This window comes from Anomaloglossus baeobatrachus, chromosome 4 (genome assembly GCF_048569485.1).
Source record: "Anomaloglossus baeobatrachus isolate aAnoBae1 chromosome 4, aAnoBae1.hap1, whole genome shotgun sequence".
Classification (NCBI taxonomy): Eukaryota; Metazoa; Chordata; class Amphibia; order Anura; family Aromobatidae; genus Anomaloglossus; species Anomaloglossus baeobatrachus.
The window spans coordinates 31337655-31365109 of record NC_134356.1 but is presented as its reverse complement, the minus strand read 5'-3'; the positions used below and the strand labels follow the sequence as shown (position 1 = coordinate 31365109).

The 27455-nt window shown below is 52.5% G+C and overlaps 1 protein-coding gene across 2 annotated transcripts in view; it reads right to left on the bottom strand.

Moving 5' to 3' along the window:
- SMC1B (structural maintenance of chromosomes 1B) overlaps positions 1-27455 on the bottom strand; it is a 293721-nt gene that overhangs the window by 137184 nt on the left and 129082 nt on the right. For both annotated transcript variants that reach the window (XM_075344204.1, XM_075344205.1), the window contains 3 exons: positions 3305-3512; positions 2794-2979; positions 1529-1708 (listed from right to left, as the gene is read on the bottom strand). In XM_075344204.1, the coding sequence (XP_075200319.1) occupies positions 1529-1708; positions 2794-2979; positions 3305-3512 (574 nt within the window). The remainder of the gene's footprint in view (positions 1-1528; positions 1709-2793; positions 2980-3304; positions 3513-27455) is intronic.

Here is a 27455-nt window from a genome sequence, read left to right as displayed (position 1 = left end):
CGGATCCCAGTTGTATGACACTCGGCTCACATCGTGAGCACAGCGGGCGCCGAGGGTCACTAGCATATCGCATCGGATGCCATACGATCGTGTGAATCCAGCCTAATCATGAAATCTGTGCTGGGTGTGCACTACCATCTCTCCAAGCTCAGTTCAGGTAGTAGAGCATGGCTGTACCTTTAACCCCTTAACGACCCATGACGTACTAGATACGTCATGGATCGTGTTCCGGTAAGCCCCGCCCCCTGCCGCCGGCAGGCGGCGAGACGCGCACATATCAGCTGTTATCAACAGCTGATATGTGTGCCTGCTAGCCGCGGGTGGAATCGCTTCCACCCGCGGCCATTAACCCCTTACATTTCGCTGCCAAAGTCTTGGCAGCGATATGTATATGGGCGCCGCCATGACAGTGACTTACCCCGCCCCCGCCGGAAGTCACGTGACATGATCACGTGACTTTCGGCGGTTGCCATGGTAGCACAGGGTCATGTGATGACGCCTGTGGCTAACATGAGTCACTTCCTCTCAATGCCGGAATACAGCCGGCATTGAAAGTGAAGCAGCAAATCTGCAGTTCTCAGCTCTGTAGCTGAGATCTGCAGATAGTGCAGAGCGATCGGATTGCTGATCGCAATAGCCCCCTAGGGGGACTAGTAAAATAAAAAAAAAAAGTAAAAAAAAAAGTTTTAAAAAATTAAAAAAAAATAAAAAAACCTAAAAGTTCAAATCACCCCCCTTTCACCCCATTGAAAATTAAAGGGTTAAAAAAATAAAAAATACACACATATTTGGTATCGCCGCGTTCAGAAATGCCTGATCTATCAAAATATAAAATCAATGAATCTGATCAGTAAACGGCGTAGCGGCAAAAAAATTCCAAACGCCAAAATTACATTTTTTGGTCGCCGCAAATTTTGCGCAAAATGCAATAACAGGCGATCAAAACGTAGCATCTGCGCAAAAATGGTACCGTTAAGAACGTCAGGTCAAGACGCAAAAAATAAGCCATCACTGAGCCTCAGATCCTGAAAAATGAGAACGCTACGGGTTTTGGAAAATGGCGCAAAACGTGCGCCACGTTTTTCGGACAAGCTTGTGAATTTTTTTTAACCCCTTAGATACAAGTAAACCTATACATGTTTGGTGTCTATAAACTCGCACCGACCTGAGGCATCATACCCACACATCAGTTTTACCATATAGTGAACACGGTGAATAAAATATCCCAAAAACTATTGTACAATCCCACTTTTTTTGCAATTTTTCCGCACTTGGATTTTTTTTGCCGTTTTCCAGTACACTATATGGTAAAACTTATGGTTTCATTTAAAAGTACAACTCGTCCCGCAAAAAACAAGCCCTCATATGGCAAGATTGATGGAAAAATAAAAAAGTTACGCCTCTCGGAAGAAGGGGAGCAAAAAACAAAAACGCAAAAACGGAAAGTGCCCGGGGGCTGAAGGGGTTAAGGAATTTTTGTAATCCCCTTTAAGGATTTTTATTTTTAAGCAACTTTTTGACCACTTACTTTGTGCCTTTGCGGTCCATCAAACGCAATGTGTTTCGCTTCTTTTACAGTCTCGCATACCAGCCCGTTGCCGCACACAAACTGAATCACTTTTTTTAGTGAGGCGCTGGAGCACTGCACCACATCGATCATCATTTTTGCACCTTTTACTTCTCTTAGCTTTTCATTGATCGGCTTTATCTGAAGATAGACAAAAGGGACATCAGTTCTATCGCTATTGTAGCGCCCCCGAGCCACTCAGGGCACTACAAGGAACTGCATCCTCTTGGGGATGCAGGACCTGCCCCCTGGGACCTGGAGTACCAGTGCCGATACCACCAAAGCACACCTAAAAATCCTAGTTCTCAACTCCACACTGGGCATAGAGGGTTAACCAAGTAAGGAGATAGTCGCCTATGGGTAGGAACGAGTCCCGGGATTAGCCAGCCTGGTGGGAGGGGTCAGAGAGAAATGTGGCACACAGAGGTGTGCAGACGTGCCTAAGTTGGATCCGTGTAACGGAGAACCGGGGCACAGGAGAGAGGTCGCCAGGTTAGGTACCGGAGATACTGCTGGGACAGGAGCACGCACGGGGCACAGGGCCCTTGATCAGGCGACAGTTTTACACGGCTTGATAAATACCTGCCCGGTGAGGACACCTTCATGGACTTCACCAAACCAAATAATCTGGGGGCATCAGCAGTAAACTAGGATCGGGGTTCGGACACTTACCTCCTCACAGGGTCAGCACTGCCCGTCGTACGGAGGAGACTGTACCCCAAAAAGGACAGTAGGGCCCCAAACGCTCCACGCTACGGGGACCCAACCAACAGAGAGTGCCGGGGACAGAGCAACCTGGGTCACTACATTGGCACTGATACTCCTGGGACCTGAACCAGCAATCCCTGGGTCTGAGTGAGTAGAGACTGTTCATTACAACCTGGTGTAGTCTCCATTATTGCCTTTACATCTCCCAGGCACGGCCCTACCTGTGGAGGGCCCAACATCATTGCTGCAACCACCACCAGCTCTGGGAGTACCCACATTCAGCAGCGGCGGTTCTACACCCTAACCGCAACCCGCAGGTGGCATCACATGCACATTAACTCTTATCCCCCCCTGTAAATACCTCCTCTTACAAAAGAGGGCCAGGGGCACGGGACCGGGCAACGGCCATTAGAGTGACATTCCCATTTGCAACCGCCCGGGACCGAGTACCCCGTTCCCTGGGCGACACACTATTATAGTCACGTTATATTGCTATCTTATTTGATGTTAACACTTACCTCCAGGTAGTCCAAGGAAAGGAAGGTCTCTGGCTCGGCCCTCTCCTCTTTAAGGAACCGGATGCAGTCTCTTGCCACCTTCTCGGCAGAAACGACGATGGCGTTCATATATTTGCCAAACACTTTGGTGACGGCGAGTTGATATTTTTTGTGGATTGGATGACACAGCTCAAATAATCTGCCATACTGAAAAAAAAAATAGTTACAATTAGACGGGACTTTTATTAACACTGACACCTATACACAATAGCAAGCTTCCACATCTCAGGGCCACGACAAGGAATAAGGGCAGGTTTGGTGCGGGCTGCAGTACACGGTACAGAGAGGATCACTGTGTCCGTCTGTCACGGCTGTGGACCCTACGTTCAGGGTACCTAGGACTTGACCACCACCACTTCTTCAAAAGGAGCAAAAATCGGACAGAACCTATTCGTGGCCTCATTTGGAAAGAAGGCAGCCATGTTTTCCTGACACCGATAATTGCAAAAAGTTATAACTGAGCTTTTCTTACCACGGCATCAGGATACATTCTCTTCATGCTCTCGAGGATTTCGGTTTTCCTCCTCTGACGGCTTCCTTCGTGGTAATCGATTCGGGCGTTCTGGAGCTCGATGACCGTGCTGTTCAGCTCTTCGTTGACTTCAGACATCCTCTTCTTTCCGTATTCGATTTCATGCACAAGTTGCTCCTCTTGGCTCCTGTGCTCGTCCTGAGATTTGCTGAAAGAAGGGAATTTTGTTTACTTACCGTAAATTCCTTTTCTTCTAGCTCCTATTGGGAGACCCAGACAATTGGGTGTATAGCTTCTGCCTCCGGAGGCCACACAAAGTATTACACTTTAAAAAGTGTAACCCCTCCCCTCTGCCTATACACCCTCCCGTGCATCACGGGCCCATCAGTTTTGGTGCCAAAGCAGGAAGGAGGAAACTTATAAATTGGTCTAAGGTAAACTCAATCCGAAGGATGTTCGGAGAACTGAAACCATGAACCAAAGAACAATTCAACATGAACAACATGTGTACACAAAAGAACAACAGCCCGAAGGGAACAGGGGCGGGTGCTGGGTCTCCCAATAGGAGCTAGAAGAAAAGGAATTTACGGTAAGTAAACAAAATTCCCTTCTTCTTTGTCGCTCCATTGGGAGACCCAGACAATTGGGACGTCCAAAAGCAGTCCCTGGGTGGGTAAAGAATACCTCTATTAAGAGAGCCGTAAAAACGACCCCCTCTTACAGGTGGGCAATCGCCGCCTGAAGGATCTGCCTACCTAGACTGGCATCCGCTGAAGCATAGGTATGCACCTGATAGTGTTTTGTGAAAGTGTGCAGACTCGACCAGGTAGCCGCCTGACACACCTGCTGAGCCGTAGCCTGGTGCCGCAATGCCCAGGACGCACCTACGGCTCTGGTAGAATGGGCTTTCAGCCCTGTAGGAACCGGAAGTCCAGACGAACGGTAGGCTTCAAGAATCGGTTCCTTGATCCACCGAGCCAGGGTTGACTTGGAAGCCTGCGACCCTTTACGCTGGCCAGCGACGAGGACAAAGAGCGCATCAGAACGGCGCAGGGGCGCCGTACAAGAAATGTAGAGTCTGAGTGCTCTCACGAGATCTAACAAGTGCAAATCCTTTTCACATTGGTGAACTGGATTAGGACAAAAAGAAGGTAAGGAGATATCCTGATTGAGATGAAAAGGGGATACCACCTTAGGGAGAAATTCCGGGACCGGACGCAGAACCACCTTATCCTGGTGAAACACCAGGAAGGGGGCTTTGCATGACAGCGCTGCTAGCTCAGACACTCTCCGAAGTGACGTGACTGCCACTAGGAAGACCACCTTCTGCGAAAGGCGTGAAAGAGAAACATCCCTCATCGGCTCGAAAGGTGGTTTCTGAAGGGCCGTTAGCACCCTGTTCAGATCCCAGGGTTCTAGCGGACGCTTGTAAGGTGGAACTATGTGGCAAACCCCCTGCAGGAACGTGCGGACCTGCGGAAGCCTGGCTAGACGCTTTTGAAAAAACACGGAAAGCGCCGATACTTGTCCCTTGAGAGAGCCGAGAGACAAACCCTTGTCCATTCCGGATTGAAGGAAAGACAGAAAAGTGGGCAAGGCAAACGGCCAGGGAGTAAAACCCTGATCAGAGCACCAGGATAAGAAGATCCTCCACGTCCTGTGGTATATCTTGGCGGACGTCGGTTTCCTGGCCTGTCTCATAGTGGCAATGACCTCTTGAGATAACCCTGAGGACGCTAGGATCCAGGACTCAATGGCCACACAGTCAGGTTGAGGGCCGCAGAATTCAGATGGAAAAAAGGCCCTTGAGACAGCAAGTCTGGTCGGTCTGGTAGTGCCCACGGTTGACCCACCGTTAGATGCCACAGATCCAGGTACCACGACCTCCTCGGCCAGTCTGGGGCGATGAGGATGGCGCGGCGGCAGTTGGACCTGATCTTGCGTAACACTCTGGGCAGCAGTGCCAGAGGAGGAAAGACATAAGGCAGTCGAAACTGCGACCAATCCTGAACTAATGCGTCTGCCGCCAGAGCTCTGTGATCTTGAGACCGTGCCATGAATGCCGGGACCTTGTTGTTGTGCCGGGACGTAATTGGGTCGACGTCCGGCGTTCCCCAGCGGCAGCAGATCTCTTGAAACACGTCCGGGTGAAGAGACCATTCCCCTGCGTCCATGCCCTGGCGACTGAGAAAGTCTGCTTCCCAGTTTTCTACGCCCGGGATGTGAACTGCGGAGATGGTGGAGGCTGTGGCTTCCACCCACAGCAGGATCCGCCGAACTTCTTGGAAGGCTTGACGACTGCGTGTGCCGCCTTGGTGGTTGATGTACGCCACCGCCGTGGCGTTGTCCGACTGAATTCGGATCTGCCTGCCCTCCAGCCACCGCTGGAACGCCTTTAGGGCTAGATACACTGCCCTTATTTCCAGAACATTGATCTGAAGGGAGGACTCTGCCGGAGTCCAGGTTCCCTGAGCCCTGTGGTGGAGGAAGACCGCTCCCCACCCTGACAGACTCGCGTCCGTCGTGACCACAGCCCAGGATGGGGGCAGGAAGGATTTTCCCTTCGACAAAGAAGTGGGAAGAAGCCACCACTGAAGAGAGGCTTTGGCTGCCCGAGAGAGTGAGATGTTCTTGTCGAGGGACGTCGACCTCTTGTCCCATTTGCGTAGAATGTCCCATTGGAGTGGACGCAGATGAAACTGCGCAAATGGAACTGCCTCCATTGCTGCCACCATCTTCCCTAGGAAGTGCATGAGGCGCCTCAGGGGGTGTGACTGGGCTCGAAGGAGAGATTGCACCCCTGTCTGTAGTGAACGCTGTTTGTCCAGCGGTAGCTTCACTATCGCTGAGAGAGTATGAAACTCCATCCCGAGGTAAGTCAGCGATTGTGTCGGTGTCAATTTTGACTTTGGGAAATTGATGATCCACCCGAACCTCTGGAGAGTCTCCAGAGCAGTGTTCAGGCTGTGTTGGCATGCCGCCCGGGAGGGTGCCTTGACTGGAAGATCGTCTAAGTAAGGGATCACCGAGTGTCCCTGAGAGTGAAGGACTGCTACCACTGTTGCCATGACCTTGGTGAAGACCCGTGGGGCTGTCGCCAGGCCGAAAGGCAGTGCCACGAACTGAAGGTGTTCGTCTCCGATGGCGAAACGCAGGAAGCGCTGATGCTCTGGTGCAATCGGTACGTGGAGATAAGCATCCCTGATGTCGATTGATGCTAAGAAGTCTCCTTGGGACATCGAGGCGATGACGGAGCGGAGAGATTCCATCCAGAACCGTCTGGTTTTCACGTGTCTGTTGAACAATTTGAGGTCCAGAACGGGACGGAATGATCCGTCCTTTTTTGGCACCACAAACAAGTTGGAGTAAAAACCGCGACCACGCTCTTGAAGGGGGACAGGGATCACCACTCCTTCTGCCTTCAGAGTGTTCACTGCCTGAAAAAGAGCATCGGCTCGCTCGGGGGGCGGAGATGTTCTGAAGAAACGAGTCGGAGGACGAGAGCTGAGCTCTATCCTGTAACCGTGAGACAGAATGTCTCTCACCCATCGGTCTTGGACATGTGGCAACCAGGCGTCGCAAAAGCGGGAGAGCCTGCCACCGACAGAGGATGCGGTTTGGGGAGGCCGAAAGTCATGAGGAGGCCGCCTTGGGGGCGGTTCCTCCGGCGGTCTTTTTAGGACGTGACTTAGACCGCCATGAGTCAGAGTTCCTCTGGCCCTTCTGTGGCCTGTTGGACGTGGAGAATTGAGATCTGGCTGAGGGCCGAAAGGACCAAAACCTCGGTTGTATCTTCCGTTGCTGAGGTCTGTTTGGTTTGGACTGGGGTAAGGACGAGTCCTTTCCCTTGGATTGTTTAATAATTTCATCCAATTGCTCGCCAAACAGACGGTCGCCAGAAAATGGCAAACCGGTTAAGAACTTCTTGGAAGCAGAGTCTGCCTTCCATTCGCGTAGCCACATGGCCCTGCGGACTGCCACTGAATTGGCGGATGCTACCGCTGTACGGCTCGCAGAGTCCAGGACAGCGTTCATGGCGTAGGACGAAAAAGCCGACGCCTGAGAGGTTAAAGACACAACCTGCGGAGTAGAGGCACGTGTGACTGCATTAATCTCAGACAGGCAAGCTGAGATAGCTTGGAGTGCCCATACGGCTGCGAATGCCGGAGCAAAAGACGCGCCTATGGCTTCATAGATGGATTTCATGAGGAGCTCTATTTGCCTGTCAGTGGCATCTTTGAGCGATGAACCATCTGCCACTGCTACTATAGATCTAGCCGCCAGTCTGGAGACTGGAGGATCCACCTTGGGACACTGAGCCCAACCCTTAACTACTTCAGTGGGGAAGGGGTAACGTGTGTCATTGAGGCGCTTAGTAAAGCGCTTGTCCGGAAATGCTCGGTGCTTCTTGACCGCATCTCTGAAGTTGGAGTGATCGAAAAACTCACTCCGTGTACATTTGGGAAACCTAAATTGGTGTTTCTCCTGCTGTGAAGCTGACTCCTCTATTATTGGAGTTGGAGGAGAAAGTTCTAGCACCTGGTTGATGGATGCTATAAGGTCATTTACTATGGCGTCCCCTTCTGGTGTATCCAGATTGAGAGCAACGTCAGGATCAGAGTCCTGATCTGTCACCTCCGCTTCATCCTCCAGAGAGTCCTCATGCTGAGACCCTGAGCAGTGTGATGAAGTCGAGGGAAGTTCCCAGCGAGCCCGTTTAGCCGGTCTGGGACTGCGGTCCGTGTCGGAGTCCTCACCGTGGGACCTAGGAGACACCCCAGGAGCAGTTTGCTGCGCCGACCGAGGGGGGCCTGGGGGCAATGATTCAACAGTGCCCGGGGCCTGTGTTACCGGTCTGGACTGCAAAGCTTCTAGTATCTTAGCAGACCATCTGTCCATAGACTGAGCCATGGATTGTGAAAGAGACTCAGAAAGTTTCTCAGCCAACACTGCAAACTCTGTCCCTGCCACCTGGACAGTAACAGCCGGTGGTTCTACCTGGGCCGAGGGTCCCACCAGTGCCTGAGGCTCCGGCTGAGTGAGTGTCACAGGGGCCGAGCATTGCACACAATGAGGGTAGGTGGAACCTGCAGGTAACATAGCCGCACAAGAGGTACAAGTTGCAAAATAAGCCTGTGCCTTGGCACCCTTGCTTTTTGCAGACGACATGCTGTTGTCTCCTCTTAGAGCAATCAGTGAGGGTATATAGCCAAAGCAAATAATGCGGCCGAACAGAGCAAATGTATACACAATATGGATATATATATACACTTCGGCACCCAGGGGAGCCAGCACCTTAACTGGTGCGGCTTACCGACCGCCCTCAGCGGTTGTGTGTCCACCAGATTCCCTGCCTGGGCCTCCCAGCGCTGTGGAGCTCTGTCTGAAGTTCTCCTCCGGCAGCAGCGATGATAACAATGGCTGCCAGCGTTCTGAGAGGAGGAGGGAGCCGTGGGCGTGCCTCAGAAAGTGCGGGAATCTGGTGCCCCACGGTGCTCAGTGAGGGGGGAGGAGGATACTAAGTATGCTCCAGCCCTCACCACTGACGTCCAGTCTAGCGTCCCGCCCTTACCCCTGACTGGCAGGCCCGGGGGCGGGAATATGCGGTACTAGGCCGCAGAAGCCGGGGACTAAATTTAGAAGCGTGGCCGGCAAACAGGCGCGGTCGGCGCGGTAGTCCCGGCGACACCAAACACACAGCAGCTGCTGCAGCGTCCGATACACAGGCGCTCTATGCGCCGTCCCCAAGGGGACACAGAGTACCTCTGAGAAGCAGGGCCTGTCCCTGATGATATCCAGTCTCCTGTCCGTCAGATTCCCTCAGGGGCTGCGGAGGGAGCCCGGTCCCAGTGCATGGTGACCGGTTAGGATCCCACTTCTCCCAGAGCCACTAAGGGATGGGGAAGGATAACGGCATGTGGCTCCAGCCTTTGTACCCGCAATGGGTACCTCAACCTTAACAGCACCGCCGACCATAGTGGGGTGAGAAGGGAGCATGCCGGGGGCCCTGGGGCCCTCTTTTCTTCCATCCGATAAAGTCAGCAGCTGCTGCTGACTAAAATGTGGAGCTTGCGTGAATGTGTGCCTCCTTCAACACAAAGCATAAAACTGATGGGCCCGTGATGCACGGGAGGGTGTATAGGCAGAGGGGAGGGGTTACACTTTTTAAAGTGTAATACTTTGTGTGGCCTCCGGAGGCAGAAGCTATACACCCAATTGTCTGGGTCTCCCAATGGAGCAACAAAGAAAACATGTTCCAGTAATTTTACTACCAGGATCAATAATGGAAAGAAGAAAAAAACAAAAAAATAAAAAACGCTCCTGGAAAATAAATAAAAGAATATTAAAAGAGTTGAGGAAATAAAACTGTCAAGGGAGGAATTTAGGTGAAGACTGCTAATGGAGTCTCCGTTTGGGATATCCAAAGACGGTGTCGTATTAGCTGTATATCTGTGCCAACATATCAATGTATAAGGCTAGTTTCACACTTGCGTTGGACGGCTTCCGTAGCATTGCGTTGTGTGACGGATGCAACGGATGCGTTGCATATAGTGGCACAACGCAATGCTACGGATCGTACAAAATAACGGAAAGCGTTATTTTTTTTTTTTTCTTCTTTACAGTACCGGCAGCCGACTATTGCGAACGATCAGCTGATCGCTCTTAATAGCCGGCGGCCGAGCGCTCTCACATGCCGGCGGCCGAGTGCTCAGCTGAGCGCTATAACATGCCGGCGGCCGGGCGATCAGCTGAGTGCCCTGACATGCCAGCGGCCGAGCGCTCAGCTGAGTGCCCTGACATGTCGGCGGCCGGGCGATCAGCTGAGTGCCCTGACATGCCGGCGGCCGAGCGCTCAGCTGAGTGCCCTGACATGCCAGCGGCCGAGCGCTCAGCTGAGTGCCCTGACATGTCGGCGGCCGGGCGATCAGCTGAGTGCCCTGACATGCCGGCGGCCGAGCGCTCAGCTGAGTGCCCTGACATGCCGGCGACCGAGCGCTCAGCTGAGTGCCCTGACATGCCGGCGGCCGGGCGATCAGCTGAGTGCCCGGACATGCCGGCGGCCGAGCGCTCAGCTGAGTGCCCTGACATGCCGGCGGCCGAGCGCTCAGCTGAACGTTCAGCCACCGAGAAATAAAATAAAGTTTGTGATAAAAAAAAAAAAAAAGGAGCATGCGCAGTGAAAAATAAAGGTTTCCGCTGCTCAAAAAAATGTTACATGCAGCGTTCCATCCGCCCGGCGCAGCGTCAAAATAACGATGCTGCGTCGTCCAGCGGATGCAACGCTGACACTTGCGTTACAGTGCGTCGTCCATACAAGTCTATGGAGAATAGCGCAGTGCGTTAACGGACTGCGCTATTCTCCATAGTGACGGACTGTGCTGAACGCAAGTGTGAAAGTAGCCTAAGACAATGAACACACAGCCATGCTCTCTCTGTCAGCCAGCGTCTTCCACTGAGCTTGTGTATTGTATAGATCCAATTATACAATATGCATGAATAATCTTGAAGCTAAACAGGGAGTTTTCCACTCCTTAATTTCTCACAGCACATTGTTTGTTTCTTGTACATTCTTTCTGTGTGAAGCTACTGATAAGACTTTTTCTCATCATTAAGAGACTTTCATCGGTTGTACATCTGTTCTCATTCTTGGTAACCCTTTCATGACTATACAACTTTAAATTATATTATGGGTCTATGCGATGGCTACATAGACAGACAGATAATTATGCAACTACATCTACATTTTGATTATTTATATACACAGATATTCTTATTACGTTTGAACAAACAAGCTATAGCTCAGACGACCTCCACAAAATATCTGCAAGAAAAAAATAAATAAAATAATAAATAAGATTTTACTCACTTGCAAAATCTCCTGATGCTTCAACCCAGATGCTTTGCTGAATGGATTTATTTTTTTTTTAGGAAGGATGATGTATCTTAGACACGTAATTGGCTTCTGCTTTCACAAAACGTACCTGCTGACTCCTGTGAATGGAATACCATTTCCAGCACCTACTTTAAAGGGTAGCGTCCACTACATTGATTCTGATGACTTATCCATAAATCGGTAGGAAAAATCGAAATTCGGCACTCCCATTGATCAGCAGCTTTGCGCTTTAATACAGACTATATACACGGTTTACAACCAGTCGATGATCAGGACGTGGGTGCTGAGTATCAATTTTGGTGCGATCGTCTGACAGTCTAATGTATAATGGGGGGGTCCCGACACTCCCGGACAAGGAGGGAATGATCGGGTTGGTTGGAATATCAAAGTCCGATCCTTTGGTTTTGAATGGAAATTATCTGACTGCGGTTTTCTCCTTTCTCCCCAAGGGAAACACATGAACGCTCGCCCAAGTAAAGCACTCATGTGTATGGTGGAATTGGGAGAGGCAACAGCTAAGCTAAAATAGCAGACAACCCCTTGAATTTGTTTTCAATGCTTCAGCCATCCCTTTAGGTTACGTTAACCTGGTGACATGACTGCAGTTTTGAAAGCTTTAGGGTACGTGCCCATGATCGGGACCCGCTGAATCCTGGCCGAGAAGGGTACTGACCTGCGGGGCCGCGAGTCTCCTCTGCAGGAGACTGCAATCAAGATTCGGAGCGCCGGAGTCTCTCGCTTGTGTTCTCCCTACGGACAACGCTTGCGGCTCCGCAGCAAAGAATTTACATGCTTACGGCTTGGAAAGCATCACCACTGGTCAGTTTTTGCTGCGGGCTGCACCTGCACAGTGGGCATGGGGTTTCGAGAAATCCCATCCACTGTGCTTGTACTGTACAATGCAGCGTTTTGGACTCAAGAGAAAATAAACTGTATCCAAAACGCAGTGAACAATGATTGTGGGCACGCAGAGATAAATCTGCGGCAGATCTGTGGTTGCAGTGAAATTGTGGACAATCAGTGCCAGGTTTGAGGCTGTGTACAAATGGAACAATATGTCCATGATTTCACTGCCACCACAGATCTGCCAAAGATTTATCTCTGTGTGTGACGGGGCCTTAGGCTGTGTGTGCACTATGATGTTTTTGCACTTCTCAAAAACGCTGTGTTTTTGGACGCAAAAAAACCCACAAAAAATATCATATAATATTTATTCATTTATATAGCGCTGTTAATTCCACAGCGCTTTACATACAAAGGTAACACTGTCCCCATTGGGGCTCACAATCTAGAGTCCTTATCAGTATCTTTTTGGAGTGTGGGAGGAAACCGGAGAACCCGGAGGAAACCCTTGCAAACACGGGGAGAACATACAAACTCCTTGCAGATGGCGTCCTTGGTGGGATTTGAACCCAGGACCCCAGCGCTGCAAGACTGCAGTGCTAACCACTGAGCCACCGTGCTGCGGTAAAAACGCAGCGTTTTCACTGCGTTTCTGGCTGTGTTTTGCTGCGTTTTTGATCACTGCGTTTTGCTGCGTTTTTCCAATGCATTGCATGGGTGAAAAACGCAGTAAAAAACAGGAAAGAATTGACATGTCCATTTTTAACTCAAAAACACAGCTTAACAAAAAAAAAACAAAACTGCGGACAGCAAAAATGGAAAGTCATAGACTTTGCTGTGGAAGCAAAGTCATGCAGTTTTGAGCCCAAAAACGCACCCGACAAACACGCAAAAATGCAAAGAAAAACGCTCAGTGCGCACATACATAGCCATACTGTTCAGATATAGGTACAATATAATGCTTAACCCCTTCACCACCTGGTGATTTTCTGTTTTTTCCCCAAGAGCCATAACTTTTTTTTTTTTTTTTTTAGTTTTCTGTCAATATAGCCATGTGAGGACTTATTTTTTTGCGGGACGAGTTGCACTTTTGGATGACACCATTCATTCTGCCATATACTGGAAAACGGGAAAAAATTACAAGTGTGGTGAAATTGCTATTAAAAAAAAAAAATACAATTCCACAATACTTTTTTTTTTTTTTTTTTCTTCTCTATGTTCACTATAGGGTAAAAAAAACCTGACGTTATATTAGGATTCCCCAGGTCAGGACGAGTTCGTAGATACCAAATATACTTTTATCTCAGTGGTGAAAGAAAAGAAGGGAATTTTGTTTACTTACCGTAAATTCCTTTTCTTCTAGCTCCTATTGGGAGACCCAGACAATTGGGTGTATAGCTTCTGCCTCCGGAGGCCACACAAAGTATTACACTTTAAAAAGTGTAACCCCTCCCCTCTGCCTATACACCCTCCCGTGGATCACGGGCTCCTCAGTTTTGGTGCAAAAGCAGGAAGGAGGAAACTTATAAATTGGTCTAGGGTAAATTCAATCCGAAGGATGTTCGGAGAACTGAAACCATGAACCAAAAGAACAATTCAACATGAACAACATGTGTACACAAAAGAACAACAGCCCGAAGGGAACAGGGGCGGGTGCTGGGTCTCCCAATAGGAGCTAGAAGAAAAGGAATTTATGGTAAGTAAACAAAATTCCCTTCTTCTTTGTCGCTCCATAGGGAGACCCAGACAATTGGGACGTCCAAGAGCAGTCCCTGGGTGGGTAAAAGAATACCTCAATAAAAAGAGACGAAAAACGGCCCCCTCTTACAGGTGGGCAACCGCCGCCTGAAGGACTCGCCTACCTAGACTGGCGTCTGCCGAAGCATAGGTATGCACCTGATAGTGTTTCGTGAAAGTGTGCAGACTAGACCAGGTAGCCGCCTGACACACCTGCTGAGCCGTAGCCCGGTGCCGCAATGCCCAGGACGCACCCACGGCTCTGGTAGAATGGTAGGAAGCGGAAGCCCAGAAGAACGGTAGGCTTCGAGAATCGGTTCCTTGATCCACCGAGCCAAGGTTGACTTGGAAGCCTGCGAGCCCTTATGCTGGCCAGCGACAAGGACAAAGAGCGCATCTGAACGACGCAGGGGCGCCGTGCGAGACACGTAGAGCCGGAGTGCTCTCACAAGATCCAAAGAGTGCAAATCCTTTTCACACTGGTGAATTGGATTAGGGCAAAATGAAGGCAAGGAGATATCCTGATTGAGATGAAAAGGAGATACCACCTTAGGGAGAAATTCCGGGACCGGACGCAGAACCACCTTATCCTGGTGAAACACCAGGAAGGGGGCTTTGCATGACAGCGCTGCGAGCTCAGACACTCTCCGAAGTGATGTGACTGCCACTAGGAAGGCCACCTTCTGCGAAAGACGTGATAGAGAGACATCCCGCAGCGGCTCGAAAGGTGGTTTCTGAAGAGCCGTTAGAACCCTGTTAAGATCCCAGGGTTCCAGTGGACGCTTGTAAGGTGGGACTATGTGGCAAACTCCCTGCAGGAACGTGCGGACCTGCGGAAGCCTGGCTAGACACTTTTGAAAAAACACGGAGAGCGCCGATACTTGGCCCTTGAGAGAGCCGAGTGACAAACCCTTGTCCATTCCAGATTGAAGGAAAGAAAGAAAAGTGGGTAAGGCAAACGGCCATGGAGGAAAACCGTTATTAGCGCACCAGGATAGGAAGATTTGCCAAGACCTGTAATAGATCTTGGCGGACGTAGGCTTCCTGGCCTGTCTCATGGTGGCAATGACATCCTGAGATAACCCTGAAGACGCTAGGAGCCAGGACTCAATGGCCACACAGTCAGGTTGAGGGCCACAAAATTCAGATGGAAAAACGGGCCTTGTGACAGCAAGTCTGGGCGGTCTGGAAGCGCCCACGGTTGACCCACCGTGAGATGCCACAGATCCGGATACCACGACCGCCTCGACCAGTCTGGAGCGACGAGAATGGCGCGACGGCAGTCGGACCTAATCTTGCGTAGCACTCTGGGCAGCATCGCCAGAGGAGGAAACACATAAGGCAGTCGAAACTGCGACCAATCCTGGACTAACGCGTCCGCCGCCAGAGCTCTGTGATCCTGAGACCGTGCCATGAATGCCGGGACCTTGTTGTTGTGCCGTGATGCCATGAGATCGACGTCCGGCGTTCCCCAGCGGCGACAGATCTCTCGAAACACGTCTGTGTGCAGAGACCATTCCCCCGCGTCCATGCCCTGACGACTGAGAAAATCTGCTTCCCAGTTTTCTACGCCCGGGATGTGAACTGCGGAGATGGTGGAGGCTGTGGCTTCCACCCACTGCAAAATCCGTTGGACTTCCTGGAAGGCTAGACGACTGCGAGTGCCGCCTTGGTGGTTGATGTAGGCGACGGCAGTGGCGTTGTCCGACTGGATACGGATCTGCCTGCCCTCCAGCCACCGATGAAAAGCCAATAGGTGGCTGGATAGACTGCCCTTATCTCCAGTATATTGATCTGAAGGGATGACTATCGGAGTCCAGGTTCCCTTAGCCCTGTGGTGGAGAAAAACCGCTCCCCAACCTGACAGGCTCGCGTCTGTGGTGACCACAGCCCAGGTTGGGGGTAGAAAGGATTTTCCCTGCGACAGAGAATTGGGAAGGAGCCACCACTGAAGTGACGTCTTGGTTGCAAGGGAAAGAGAGACGTTCCTGTCGAGGGAAGCCGCACTCTTGTCCCATTTGCGGAGAATGTCCCATTGGAGTGGCCGAAGATGGAATTGCGCGAACGGGACTGCCTCTATAGCTGCCACCATCTTCCCCAGGAAGTGCATGAGGCGCCTTAAGGGGTGTGACTGACTCCGAAGAAGGGATTGCACCCCTGCCTGCAGAGAAAGCTGTTTGTCGCTCGGAAGCTTGACTAACGCTTGCTGGGTATGAAACTCCATCCCAAGGTACGTCAGTGATTGGGTCGGTGTCAACTTGGATTTCGGGAAGTTGATGATCCACCCGAACTGCTGGAGAGTCGCCAGAGTAACGGATAGACTTTGTTGACACGCCACCCGAGACGGGGCCCTGACTAGGAGATCGTCCAAGTAAGGAATCACCGAGTGGCCCTGAGAATGCAGGACCGCCACAACGGATGCCATGACTTTGGTGAAAACCCGTGGGGCTGTCGCCAAGCCGAAAGGCAATGCCACGAACTGAAGGTGTTCGTCCCCGATGGCGAAACGCAGGAAACGTTGATGTTCGGGTGCGATCGGTACATGGAGATAAGCATCCTTGATGTCGATCGATGCTAGGAAGTCTCCTTGTGACATCGAGGCGATGACCGAGCGGAGAGATTCCATCCGAAACAGTCTGGTTTTCACATGTCTGTTGAGTAGCTTGAGGTCCAGAACGGGACGGAATGACCCGTCCTTTTTTGGCACCACGAACAAGTTGGAGTAAAATCCGCGACCACGTTCCTGAAGGGGAACGGGGATCACAACTCCTTCCATCTTTAGAGCGGCTACTGCCTGAAAAAGTGCGTCGGCCTGAGCGGGGGGCGGAGAGGTTCTGAAGAAGCGAGCCGCAGGACGAGAGCTGAACTCTATCCTGTAACCATGAGACAGAATGTCTCTCACCCATCGGTCTTGAACATGTGGCCACCAGGCGACGCCAAAGCGGGAGAGCCTGCCACCGACCGAGGATGCGGCCAGGGGAGGCCAAGAGTCATGAGGAGGCCGTCTTGGAGGCAGTGCCTCCTGCGGCCTTTTGCGGGCGTGACTTGGATCGCCACGCATAGGAGTTCCTCTGGCCTTTCTCCGGCCTGTTGGACGAAGAGGATTGGGACTTGGCGGAGGGAAGAAAGGACCGAAATCTCGATTGGATTTTTCTCTGTTGAGGTCTCTTAGGTTTGGCCTGGGGTAAGGAGGAATCCTTTCCTTTGGATTCCTTAATAATCTCATCCAATCGTTCGCCAAACAAACGGTCGCCAGAAAAGAAGGGAATTTTGTTTACTTACCGTAAATTCCTTTTCTTCTAGCTCCAATTGGGAGACCCAGACAATTGGGTGTATAGCTATGCCTCCGGAGGCCACACAAAGTATTACACGAAAAGTGTAAAGCCCCTCCCCTTCAGCCTATACACCCCCCGTACTGCTACGGGCTCATCAGTTTTGGTGCAAAAGCCAGAAGGAGGAAAAAATTATAAACTGGTTTAAAGTAAATTCAATCCGAAGGAATATCGGAGAACTGAAACCATTTAACATGAACAACATGTGTATACAAAAAACAGGGGCGGGTGCTGGGTCTCCCAATTGGAGCTAGAAGAAAAGGAATTTACGGTAAGTAAACAAAATTCCCTTCTTCTTTGTCGCTCCTAATTGGGAGACCCAGACAATTGGGACGTCCAAAAGCAGTCCCTGGGTGGGTAATAATACCTCATAATAGAGCCGTAACGGCTCCGTCCTACAGGTGGGCAACTGCCGCCTGAAGGACTCGCCTACCTAGGCTGGCATCTGCCGAAGCATAGGTATGCATCTGATAGTGTTTCGTGAAAGTGTGCAGGCTCGACCAGGTAGCTGCCTGACACATCTGCTGAGCCGTAGCCTGGTGTCGCAAGGCCCAGGACGCTCCCACGGCCCTGGTAGAATGGGCCTTCAGTCCTGAGGGAACCGGAAGCCCCGAGGAACGGTAAGCTTCGAGAATTGGTTCCTTGATCCACCGAGCCAGGGTTGATTTGGAAGCTTGTGTCCCTTTACGCTGGCCAGCGACAAGGACAAAGAGAGCATCGGAGCGGTGCAGGGGCGCCGTATGAGAAATGTAGAGTCTGAGTGCTCTCACCAGATCTAACAAGTGCAAATCCTTTTCACATTGGTGAACTGGATGAGGACAAAACGAGGGTAAGGAGATGTCCTGATTGAGATGAAAAGTGGGCAAGGCAAATGGCCAGGGAGAAAACGCCTGAGCAGAGCACCACGACAGGAATATTTTCCACGTCCTGTGGTAGATCTTGGCGGACGTTGGTTTCCTAGCCTGTCTCATAGTGGCAATGACCTCTTGAGATAATCCTGAAGACGCTAGGATCCAGGACTCAATGGCCACACAGTCAGGTTGAGGGCCGCAGAATTCAGATGGAAAAACGGCCCTTGAGACAGCAAATCTGGTCGGTCTGGCAGTGCCCACGGTTGGCCGACCGTGAGATGCCACAGATCCGGGTACCACGACCTCCTCGACCAGTCTGGAGCGACGAGGATGGCGCGGCGGCAGTCGGCCCTTATCTTGCGTAACACTCTGGGCAACAGAGCCAGAGGAAGAAACACATAAGGAAGCTGAAACTGCGACCAATCCTGAACTAAGGCGTCTGCCACCAGAGCTCTGTGATCTTGAGATCGAGCCATGAATGTTGGGACCTTGTTGTTGTGCCGTGACGCCATTAGGTCGACGTCCGGCATCCCCCAGCGGCAACAGATCTCCTGAAACACGTCCGGGTGAAGGGACCATTCCCCTGCGTCCATGCCCTGGCGACTGAGAAAGTCTGCTTCCCAGTTTTCTACGCCCGGGATGTGAACTGCGGATATGGTGGATGCTGTGGCTTCCACCCACAGCAGAATCCTCCGGACTTCATGGAAGGCTTGCCGACTGCGTGTCCCACCTTGGTGGTTGATGTAAGCCACCGCTGTGGAGTTGTCCGACTGAATTCGGATCTGCTTGCCTTCCAGCCACTGCTGGAACGCTTTTAGGGCAAGATACACTGCCCTGATCTCCAGAACATTGATCTGAAGTGAGGACTCTTGCTGAGTCCACGTACCCTGAGCCCTGTGGTGGAGAAAAACTGCTCCCCACCCTGACAGGCTCGCGTCCGTCGTGACCACCGCCCAGGATGGGGGTAGGAAGGATTTCCCTTTTGATAATGAGGTGGGAAGAAGCCACCACCGAAGGGAAGCTTTGGTTGCTTGAGAGAGGGAGACGTTCCTGTCTAGGGACGTCGGCCTCCTGTCCCACTTGCGTAGGATGTCCCATTGAAGAGGACGCAGGTGAAACTGCGCGAAAGGGACTGCTTCCATTGCTGCCACCATCTTCCCCAGGAAGTGCATGAGGTGCCTCAAGGGGTGTGACCGACCTTGAAGGAGAGATTGTACCCCTGTGTGTAGTGAACGCTGTTTGTCCAGCGGAAGCTTCACTATCGCTGGAAGAGTATGAAACTCCATGCCAAGATATGTCAGTGATTGGACCGGTGTCAGATTTGACTTTGGAAAATTGATGATCCACCCGAAACTCTGGAGAATCTCCAGAGTAACGTTGAGGCTGTGTTGGCATGCCTCTTGAGAGGGTGTCTTGACCAGCAGATCGTCTAAGTAAGGTATCACTGAGTGACCCTGAGAGTGGAGGACCGCAACTACTGTAGCCATGACCTTGGTGAAAACCCTTGGGGCTGTCGCCAGGCCGAACGGCAGTGCCGCGAACTGAAGGTGTTCGTCTCCTATGGCGAAGCGCAAGAAGCGCTGATGCTCTGGAGCAATTGGTACGTGGAGATAAGCATCCTTGATATCGATCGATGCTAGGAAATCTCCTTGGGACATTGAGGCGATGACGGAGCGGAGGGATTCCATCCGGAACCGCCTGGTCCTTACGTGTTTGTTGAGCAGTTTTAGGTCCAAAACAGGACGGAAGGACCCGTCCTTCTTTGGAACCACAAACAGGTTGGAGTAGAAACCGTGACCCTGTTGCTGAAGAGGAACCGGGACCACCACTCCTTCTGCCTTCAGAATGCCCACCGCCTGCAGAAGAGCCTCGGCTCGCTCGGGAGGCGGAGATGTTCTGAAGAATCGAGTCGGAGGACGAGAGCTGAACTCTATCCTGTAACCGTGAGACAAAATGTCTCTCACCCAACGGTCTTTTACTTGTGGCAGCCAGGTGTCGCAAAAGCGGGAGAGCCTGCCACCGACCGAGGATGCGGTGTGAGGAAGCCGTAAGTCATGAGGAAGCCGCCTTGGTAGCGGCACCTCCGGCGGTCTTTTTAGGGCGTGATTTAGACCGCCATGCGTCGGCGTTCCTCTGATCCTTCTGAGGCCTTTTGGACGAGGAGAATTGTGACCTGCCCGCACCCTGAAAGGACTGAAACCTCGACTGTCCCCTCCTCTGTTGGGGTGTTTTTGGTTTGGCTTGGGGTAAGGATGTTTCCTTTCCCTTGGATTGTTTGATGATTTCATCCAATCTCTCACCAAACAAACGGTCGCCAGAAAATGGCAATCCAGTTAAGCACTTTTTGGAAGCCGAATCTGCCTTCCATTCCCGCAGCCACAAGGCCCTGCGTATTACCACCGAATTGGCAGCTGCAACCGCCGTACGGGTCGCAGAGTCCAGGACAGCATTAATAGCGTAGGACGCAAATGCCGACGTTTGAGAGGTTATGGACGCCACCTGCGGCGCAGACGTACGTGAGTGCGTCAATTTGCGCCTGACCAGCTGAGATAGCTTGGAGTGCCCATACGGCTGCGAATGCTGGAGCAAAAGACGCGCCGATAGCTTCATAGATGGATTTCAACCAGAGCTCCATCTGTCTGTCAGTGGCATCCTTGAGTGAAGCTCCATCTTCCACTGCAACTATGGATCTAGCCGCCAGTCTGGAGATTGGAGGATCCACCTTGGGACACTGAGTCCAGCCCTTGACCACGTAAGGGGGAAAAGGGTAACGTGTATCCTTAAGGCGCTTGGTAAAAACGCTTATCTGGATAAGCTCGGTGTTTCTGGACTGCCTCTCTGAAGTCAGAGTGGTCCAGAAACATACTCTTTGTACGCTTGGGAAACCTGAAACGGAATTTCTCCTGCTGAGAAGCTGACTCCTCCACTGGAGGAGCTGAGGGAGAAATATCCAACATTTCATTGATGGACGCAATAAGATCATTCACTATGGCGTCCCCATCAGGAGTATCAAGGTTGAGAGCGGCTTCAGGATCAGAATCCTGATCAGCTACCTCCGCTTCATCATACAGAGAGCCCTCTCGCTGAGACCCTGAACATTGTGATGATGTCGAGGGAATTTCATAGCGAGCTCGCTTAGTCGGTCTGGGGCTGCGGTCCGTGTCAGAGACCTCACCCTGGGATCCATGAGACACCCCGGGAAGACATTGCTGTTCCAACTGAGGGGAACCAGGGGACAATGATACCACAGTGCCCCTGGCTTGAGATGCCGGCCTGGACTGCAAGGCTTCTAATATCTTAGCCATAGTCTCAGAAAGTCTTTCAGTAAAAACTGCAAACTCCGTCCCTGTCACCTGGACAGTGTTAACAGGTGGTTCTCCCTGGGCCACCCCCAGCAGAGGCTCCGGCTGAGAAAGTGCCACAGGGGCCGAGCATTGCACACAATGAGGGTCAGTGGAACCTGCCGGCAGTATAGCCGTACATGCTGCACAGGCAGCATAGTAAGTCTGTGCCATGGCACCCTTGCTATTTGTGGACGACATGCTGTTGTCTCCTCTGAGCAATACAGGAGGGTAAATAGCCACAAATCAACAGTGCACCCAACAGTGTAAAGTATAGACTATAATCATATAAACTATAAATACACTTCTGCACTAGTGGGGCCAGCACCACAGGTGCTGCTTACCGCCTGCGCAAAGCGTTTGTGTGGGCACCAGAATTCCTGCCTGGGTCTCTTTGAGCTTGTCTCTCCTCTCCAGCGTTAGCAGAGCTGAGAGGAATGGCTGCCAGCGTCCTGGGGAGAGGAGGGAGCCGTGGGCGTGACCCAGAAAAGTGCGGGAACTGGTGCCCCACTGTGCAGAGTGAGGGGGGTGGAGTATGCAAAGCATGCTCCAGCCCTCAGTGCTGCCGACCTGTACAGCGTCCCGCCCTTCCCCTGACTGGCAGGGCTGGGGGCGGGAAAAGAATGAGACTAGGCCGCAGAAGCCGGGGACTATAGTTATAAGCGCGGCCGCCGTATAAGCGCGGTCGGCGCGGAAGTCCCCGGCGCACTAACAGTCCCAGCCGCGCCGCAGGGATAACCATGGCAGCGGCGGTCAGCGCGGCAGTCCCCCTACACAAATACACTCAGCGACGCTGAAGTGTATAGTGGCACAAATGCAGCCAGCGCTGCTGTCCCCGGTGCACTAGCACACCCAGCAATGCTGGAGTGTTGCTGTGCGCGGTCCCCACGGGGACACAGAGTACCTCCAAGTAGCAGGGCCATGTCCCTGAACGATACTCGGCTCCTATCCAGCAGGGTCCTCAGGAGCTGTGGATGGAGCACGGTCTCCTGTGCCTGGAGACCGAAAGGATCCCACTTCACCCAGAGCCCTAATTGAGGGATGGGGAAGGAAAGCAGCATGTGGGCTCCAGCCTCCGTACCCGCAATGGATACCTCAACCTTAACAACACCGCCGACAAGAGTGGGGTGAGAAGGGAGCATGCTGGGGGCCCTGTTATTGGCCCTCTTTTCTTCCATCCGACATAGTCAGCAGCTGCTGCTGACTAAGCTGTGGAGCTATGCGTGGATGTCTGACCTCCTTCGCACAAAGCATAAAAACTGATGAGCCCGTAGCAGTACGGGGGGTGTATAGGCTGAAGGGGAGGGGCTTTACACTTTTCGTGTAATACTTTGTGTGGCCTCCGGAGGCATAGCTATACACCCAATTGTCTGGGTCTCCCAATTAGGAGCGACAAAGAAAAGGCAAACCGGTTAAGAACCTCTTGGAAGCCGAGTCTGCCTTCCATTCGCGCAGCCACATGGCCCTGCGGACTGCCACGGAGTTAGCAGATGCTACCGCCGTACGGCTAGCGGAGTCCAGGCCGGCGTTCATGGTGTAGGACGAAAAGGCTGACGCCTGAGAGGTCAAAGACGCAACTTGCGGAGCAGAATTACGTGTGACAGCATTAATCTCAGTCAGACAAGCAGAGATTGCTTGGAGTGCCCACACGGCTGCAAAGGCCGGGGCAAAAGACGCGCCCGTGGCCTCATAGATGGACTTCACCAGGAGCTCTGTCTGTCAGTGGCATCCTTCAGGGATGAGCCATCTGCAACAGACACCACGGACCTAGCCGCCAATCTGGAGACTGGAGGATCTACCTTGGGACAGGGAGCCCAACCCTTAACGACTTCAGATGGAAAGGGGTAACGCGTGTCAGTGAGGCGTTTAGCAAAGCGCTTGTCCGGGACCGCTCTGGGCTTCTGGACAGCATCCCTGAAGTTAGAGTGATCAAAAAACGTATTGCGCGTACGTTTGGGGAACCGAAACTGGTGTTTCTCCTGCTGAGACGCCGACTCCTCTACAGGAGGAGGCGGGGGAGAGAGATCAAACACCTGGTTAATGGACGAGATAAGATCATTTACTAAGGCGTCCCCCTCAGGTGTATCAAGGTTAAGGGCGACGTCAGGGTCAGAGCCCTGAGCTGCGACGTCCGCCTCGTCCTCCAGAGAGTCCTCAAGCTGGGATCCCGAGCAGCGAGAGGAAGTCGGGGAAGAATCCCAGCGAGCCCGCTTAGCCGGTCTAGGACTGCGGTCCGGGCAGGAGTCCTCCGCCTGAGACCGAGGGGCCAACCTGGAAGCGCGCTGCGGCGCGGACCGAGAGGGGCCTGGAGGCGACGAGCTAACAGGGGCCGGGGCCTGTGAAAGGTCCGGTCTGGACTGCAAAGCCTCAAGCAGCTTAGAAGACCATTTGTCCATAGACTGTGCAATGGATTGAGAAAGAGACTCAGAGAGTTTCTCAGCAAAAGAGGCGAACTCTGTCCCTGCAGCCTGGTCAGGGGGAGCAGGGGGGTCTACATGAGCCGAGGGGCCCACCAGCTGAGCAAGCGAGGCAGGAGTCGAGCATTGCTCACAGTGAGGGTAGGTGGAACCCGCAGGTAACATAGCCCCACAAGAGGTACAGGCCGCGAAAAAAACCTGTGCCTTAGCAGCTGTGCTCCTTGTGGACGACATGCTGTTGTCTCCTAGGAGAGTGACCACTGAGGGTATATGGGAAATGGGTATATAGCCCGACCGAACATATATATATATATATATCTAGTATATATATATATATATATATATATATATATATCTAGTATATATATATATATATATATATATATATATATATATATATATATATATATATATATATATCTATATCTATTCCGGCACCCTAGGGGGACCAGCACCGGGTGACCGGTGTGGCTTACCGACCGCTAACGAGCGGAGTGTGTCCTCCAGATTCCCTGCTTTGGATCCCCCGGAGCTGCAGTGCTGTTCACTGAGAAGCCTCCACCGGCAGAATGCCAGAAAATGGCTGCCGGAGCTCTCAGGGGAGGAGTGGAGCCGTGGGCGGCGCCAGCAAAGTGCGGGAATCTGGGGTCCCCACAGTGATCAGTGAGGGGGGAGGAAGACATGCAGGATGCTCCAGCCCTCACATCCGACGTAATGTCGGTAATCCCGTCATTACCCCTGACAGGCAGGCCCGGGGGCGGGATTTTTGCGACTAGGCCGCGATGAAGCCGGGGACTAAATTTGAGACCGCGCCCGACAAGCAGGCACGGTCGGCGCGGAAGTCCACCGGCCTCCTCAATTCAGCAGCTGCCGCGGCTTCCGGGAAGAAGATGCGCTCCCTGCACTGTCCCCTATGGGGACACAGAGTACCTTTGAGTTGCAGGGCCCGGTCCCTGAGGTTGAAGAGGCTCCGGTCCGGCAGGTTCCCACAGGGGCTGCGGATGGAGCACGGTCCCAGCAAATGGATGACCGCTTAGGATCCCACTTCTCCCAGAGCCGCATAAGGGATGGTGAAGGAGACGGCATGTGGCTCCAGCCTCTGTACCCGCAATGGGTACTTCAACCTTAACAACACCGCCGACGTAGTGGGGTGAGAAGGGAACATGCCGGGGGCCCCGTGGGGGCCCTCTTTTCTTCCAACCGACATAACTAAGTATGAGAATGCATGAGTGGATGTGTACCTCCTTCCACACAAAGCATAAAACTGAGGAGCCCGTGATCCACGGGAGGGTGTATAGGCAGTGGGAAGGGGTTACACTTTTTAAAGTGTAATACTTTGTGTGGCCTCCGGAGGCAGAAGCTATACACCCAATTGTCTGGGTCTCCCAATGGAGCGACAAAGAAATTCTCTTTTTCTTCATCGTTCCTTATGGGAGACCCAGACCATGGGACGTCTCAAAGCAGTCCACGGGTGGGAATAAACAGAAAACTGAGAAGTAGGCGAAACCTAACTTCACAAGTGGGCGACAGCCGCCTGAAGGATGCGTCTGCCCAAGCTCGCATCTGCCGAAGCATAAGCATGCACTTGGTAGTGCTTCGAAAAGGTATGCAGACTAGTCCAAGTGGCAGCCTGACAGACCTGCTGAGCCGTAGCCTGGTGCCTGAAAGCCCAAGAGGCACCGACAGCTCTGGTCGAGTGTGCCTTGATCCCCGGCGGGGGAGGCACCTGAGTAGTCTGGTAGGCATCGGAAATGGCCGACCTAATCCAACAAGCTAGGGTCGGCTTAGAAGCCGAGAGGCCCTTACGCCGACCTGAAGTCAGCACAAAAAGAGAGGTACACCGCCTAAGAGCAGCGGTGCGAGACACATAGATCCGGAGCGCCCGCACCAGATCCAGAGTATGCAACGCTTTTTCAAAGCGATGAACAGGAGCCGGACAAAAGGAAGGCAGGGAAATGTCCTGGTTAAGGTGGAAAGGAGAAACCACCTTAGGGAGAAAGTCCGGAGTCGGACGGAGAACCACCTTGTCTTGATGAAAAACCAAAAAAGGTGACTCCGAAGAGAGAGCAGCCAAATCAGAGACTCTCCTGAGGGAAGTTATGGCCACTAGAAAGACCACTTTCTGTGAAAGACGGGACAAAGAAACCTCCCTAAGTGGCTCAAAAGGGGGTTTCTGCAAGGCCGTGAGGACCAGATTAAGGTCCCAGGGATCCAAGGGCCGCCGATAAGGCGGAATGATGTGAGATGCGCCCTGCATGAAGGTGCGCACCTGAGCCAACCGGGCGATACACCGCTGGAACAATACTGACAGAGCCGAGACCTGTCCCTTGAGGGAATTGAGGGATAGTCCTAGCTGCAGACCGGACTGAAGAAAGGACAGGAGGGTCGGCAGGGAAAAAGGCCAAGGAGCATGGCCGGAAGAGCGACACCAGGACAGGAAAATCTTCCAAGTCCTGTGATAGATCTTGGCCGAGGAAGACTTACGGGCCCGAGTCATAGTGGAGATGACTTCAGGAGGGATACCCGAAGTCGTCAAGATCCAGGACTCAAGAGCCACGCCGTCAATCTGAGAGCCGCAGAATTCTGGCGGAAAAACGGACCTTGTGAGAGAAGGTCTGGACGGTCCGGAAGATGCCACGGCACCTCTACAGACAGATGGAGCAGGTCTGGGTATCAAGCTCGCCTGGGCCAGTCTGGAGCAATGAGGATGACCAGACGGCCCTCCATTCTGATCTTGCGCAGGACTCTGGGCAAGAGAGCTAGAGGGGGAAACACGTAAGACAGATGAAACTGGGACCAATCTTGAACCAGCGCGTCCGCTGCAAAGGCCTGAGGATCGTGGGAGCGAGCCACGTAAACCGGAACCTTGTTGTTGTGCCGGGATGCCATTAGATCCACTTCCGGAGTGCCCCACTTGCGGCAGATTGTCCGAAACACTGCCGGATGCAGAGCCCACTCGCCGCTGTCCACGGTTTGACGGCTGAGATAATCTGCCTCCCAGTTTTCCACGCCTGGGATGTGGACTGCGGATATGGTGGACTTGGAGTCCTCCGTCCACTGAAGGATGCGTTGAACCTCCAACATTGCCAGGCGGCTGCGTGTCCCGCCCTGGTGATTGATGTAGGCAACCGCTGTCGCGTTGTCTGACTGGACTCGAATGTGCTTGCCCGCCAACAGATGGTGAAAGGCTAAGAGAGCTAGAAGCACAGCTCTGATTTCCAGCACATTGATCGAGAGGGCTGATTCGGACTGAGTCCAAGTGCCCTGCGCTCGGTGGTGGAGATATACTGCTCCCCAGCCGATTAGACTGGCATCCGTGGTGAGGATCACCCAGGACGGGGCCAGGAAGGAGCGTCCCTGAGACAGAAAGAGGGGTCGAAGCCACCACTGAAGGGAGCCCCTGGTCTGTGGCGACAGAGCCACCAACCTGTGCAAGGAGTAAGTCCGCTTGTCCCAACAGCGGAGAATGTCCAGCTGCAGAGGACGCAGATGGAACTGGGCAAAGGGAACCGCTTCCATTGACGCTACCATCTGACCCAGCACCTGCATTAGGTGCCTGATGGAGCGACGGCGAGACCTCAGCAAAGAGCGCACCGCCAGACGAAGGGACTGCTGTTTGACTAAGGGCAGCTTCACAAGTGGTGGCAAAGTCTCGAACTGCATCCCTAGGTACGTGAGACTCTGGGTCGGAGTCAGAGTGGACTTGGGTAGATTGACAAGCCACCCGAACTGGACT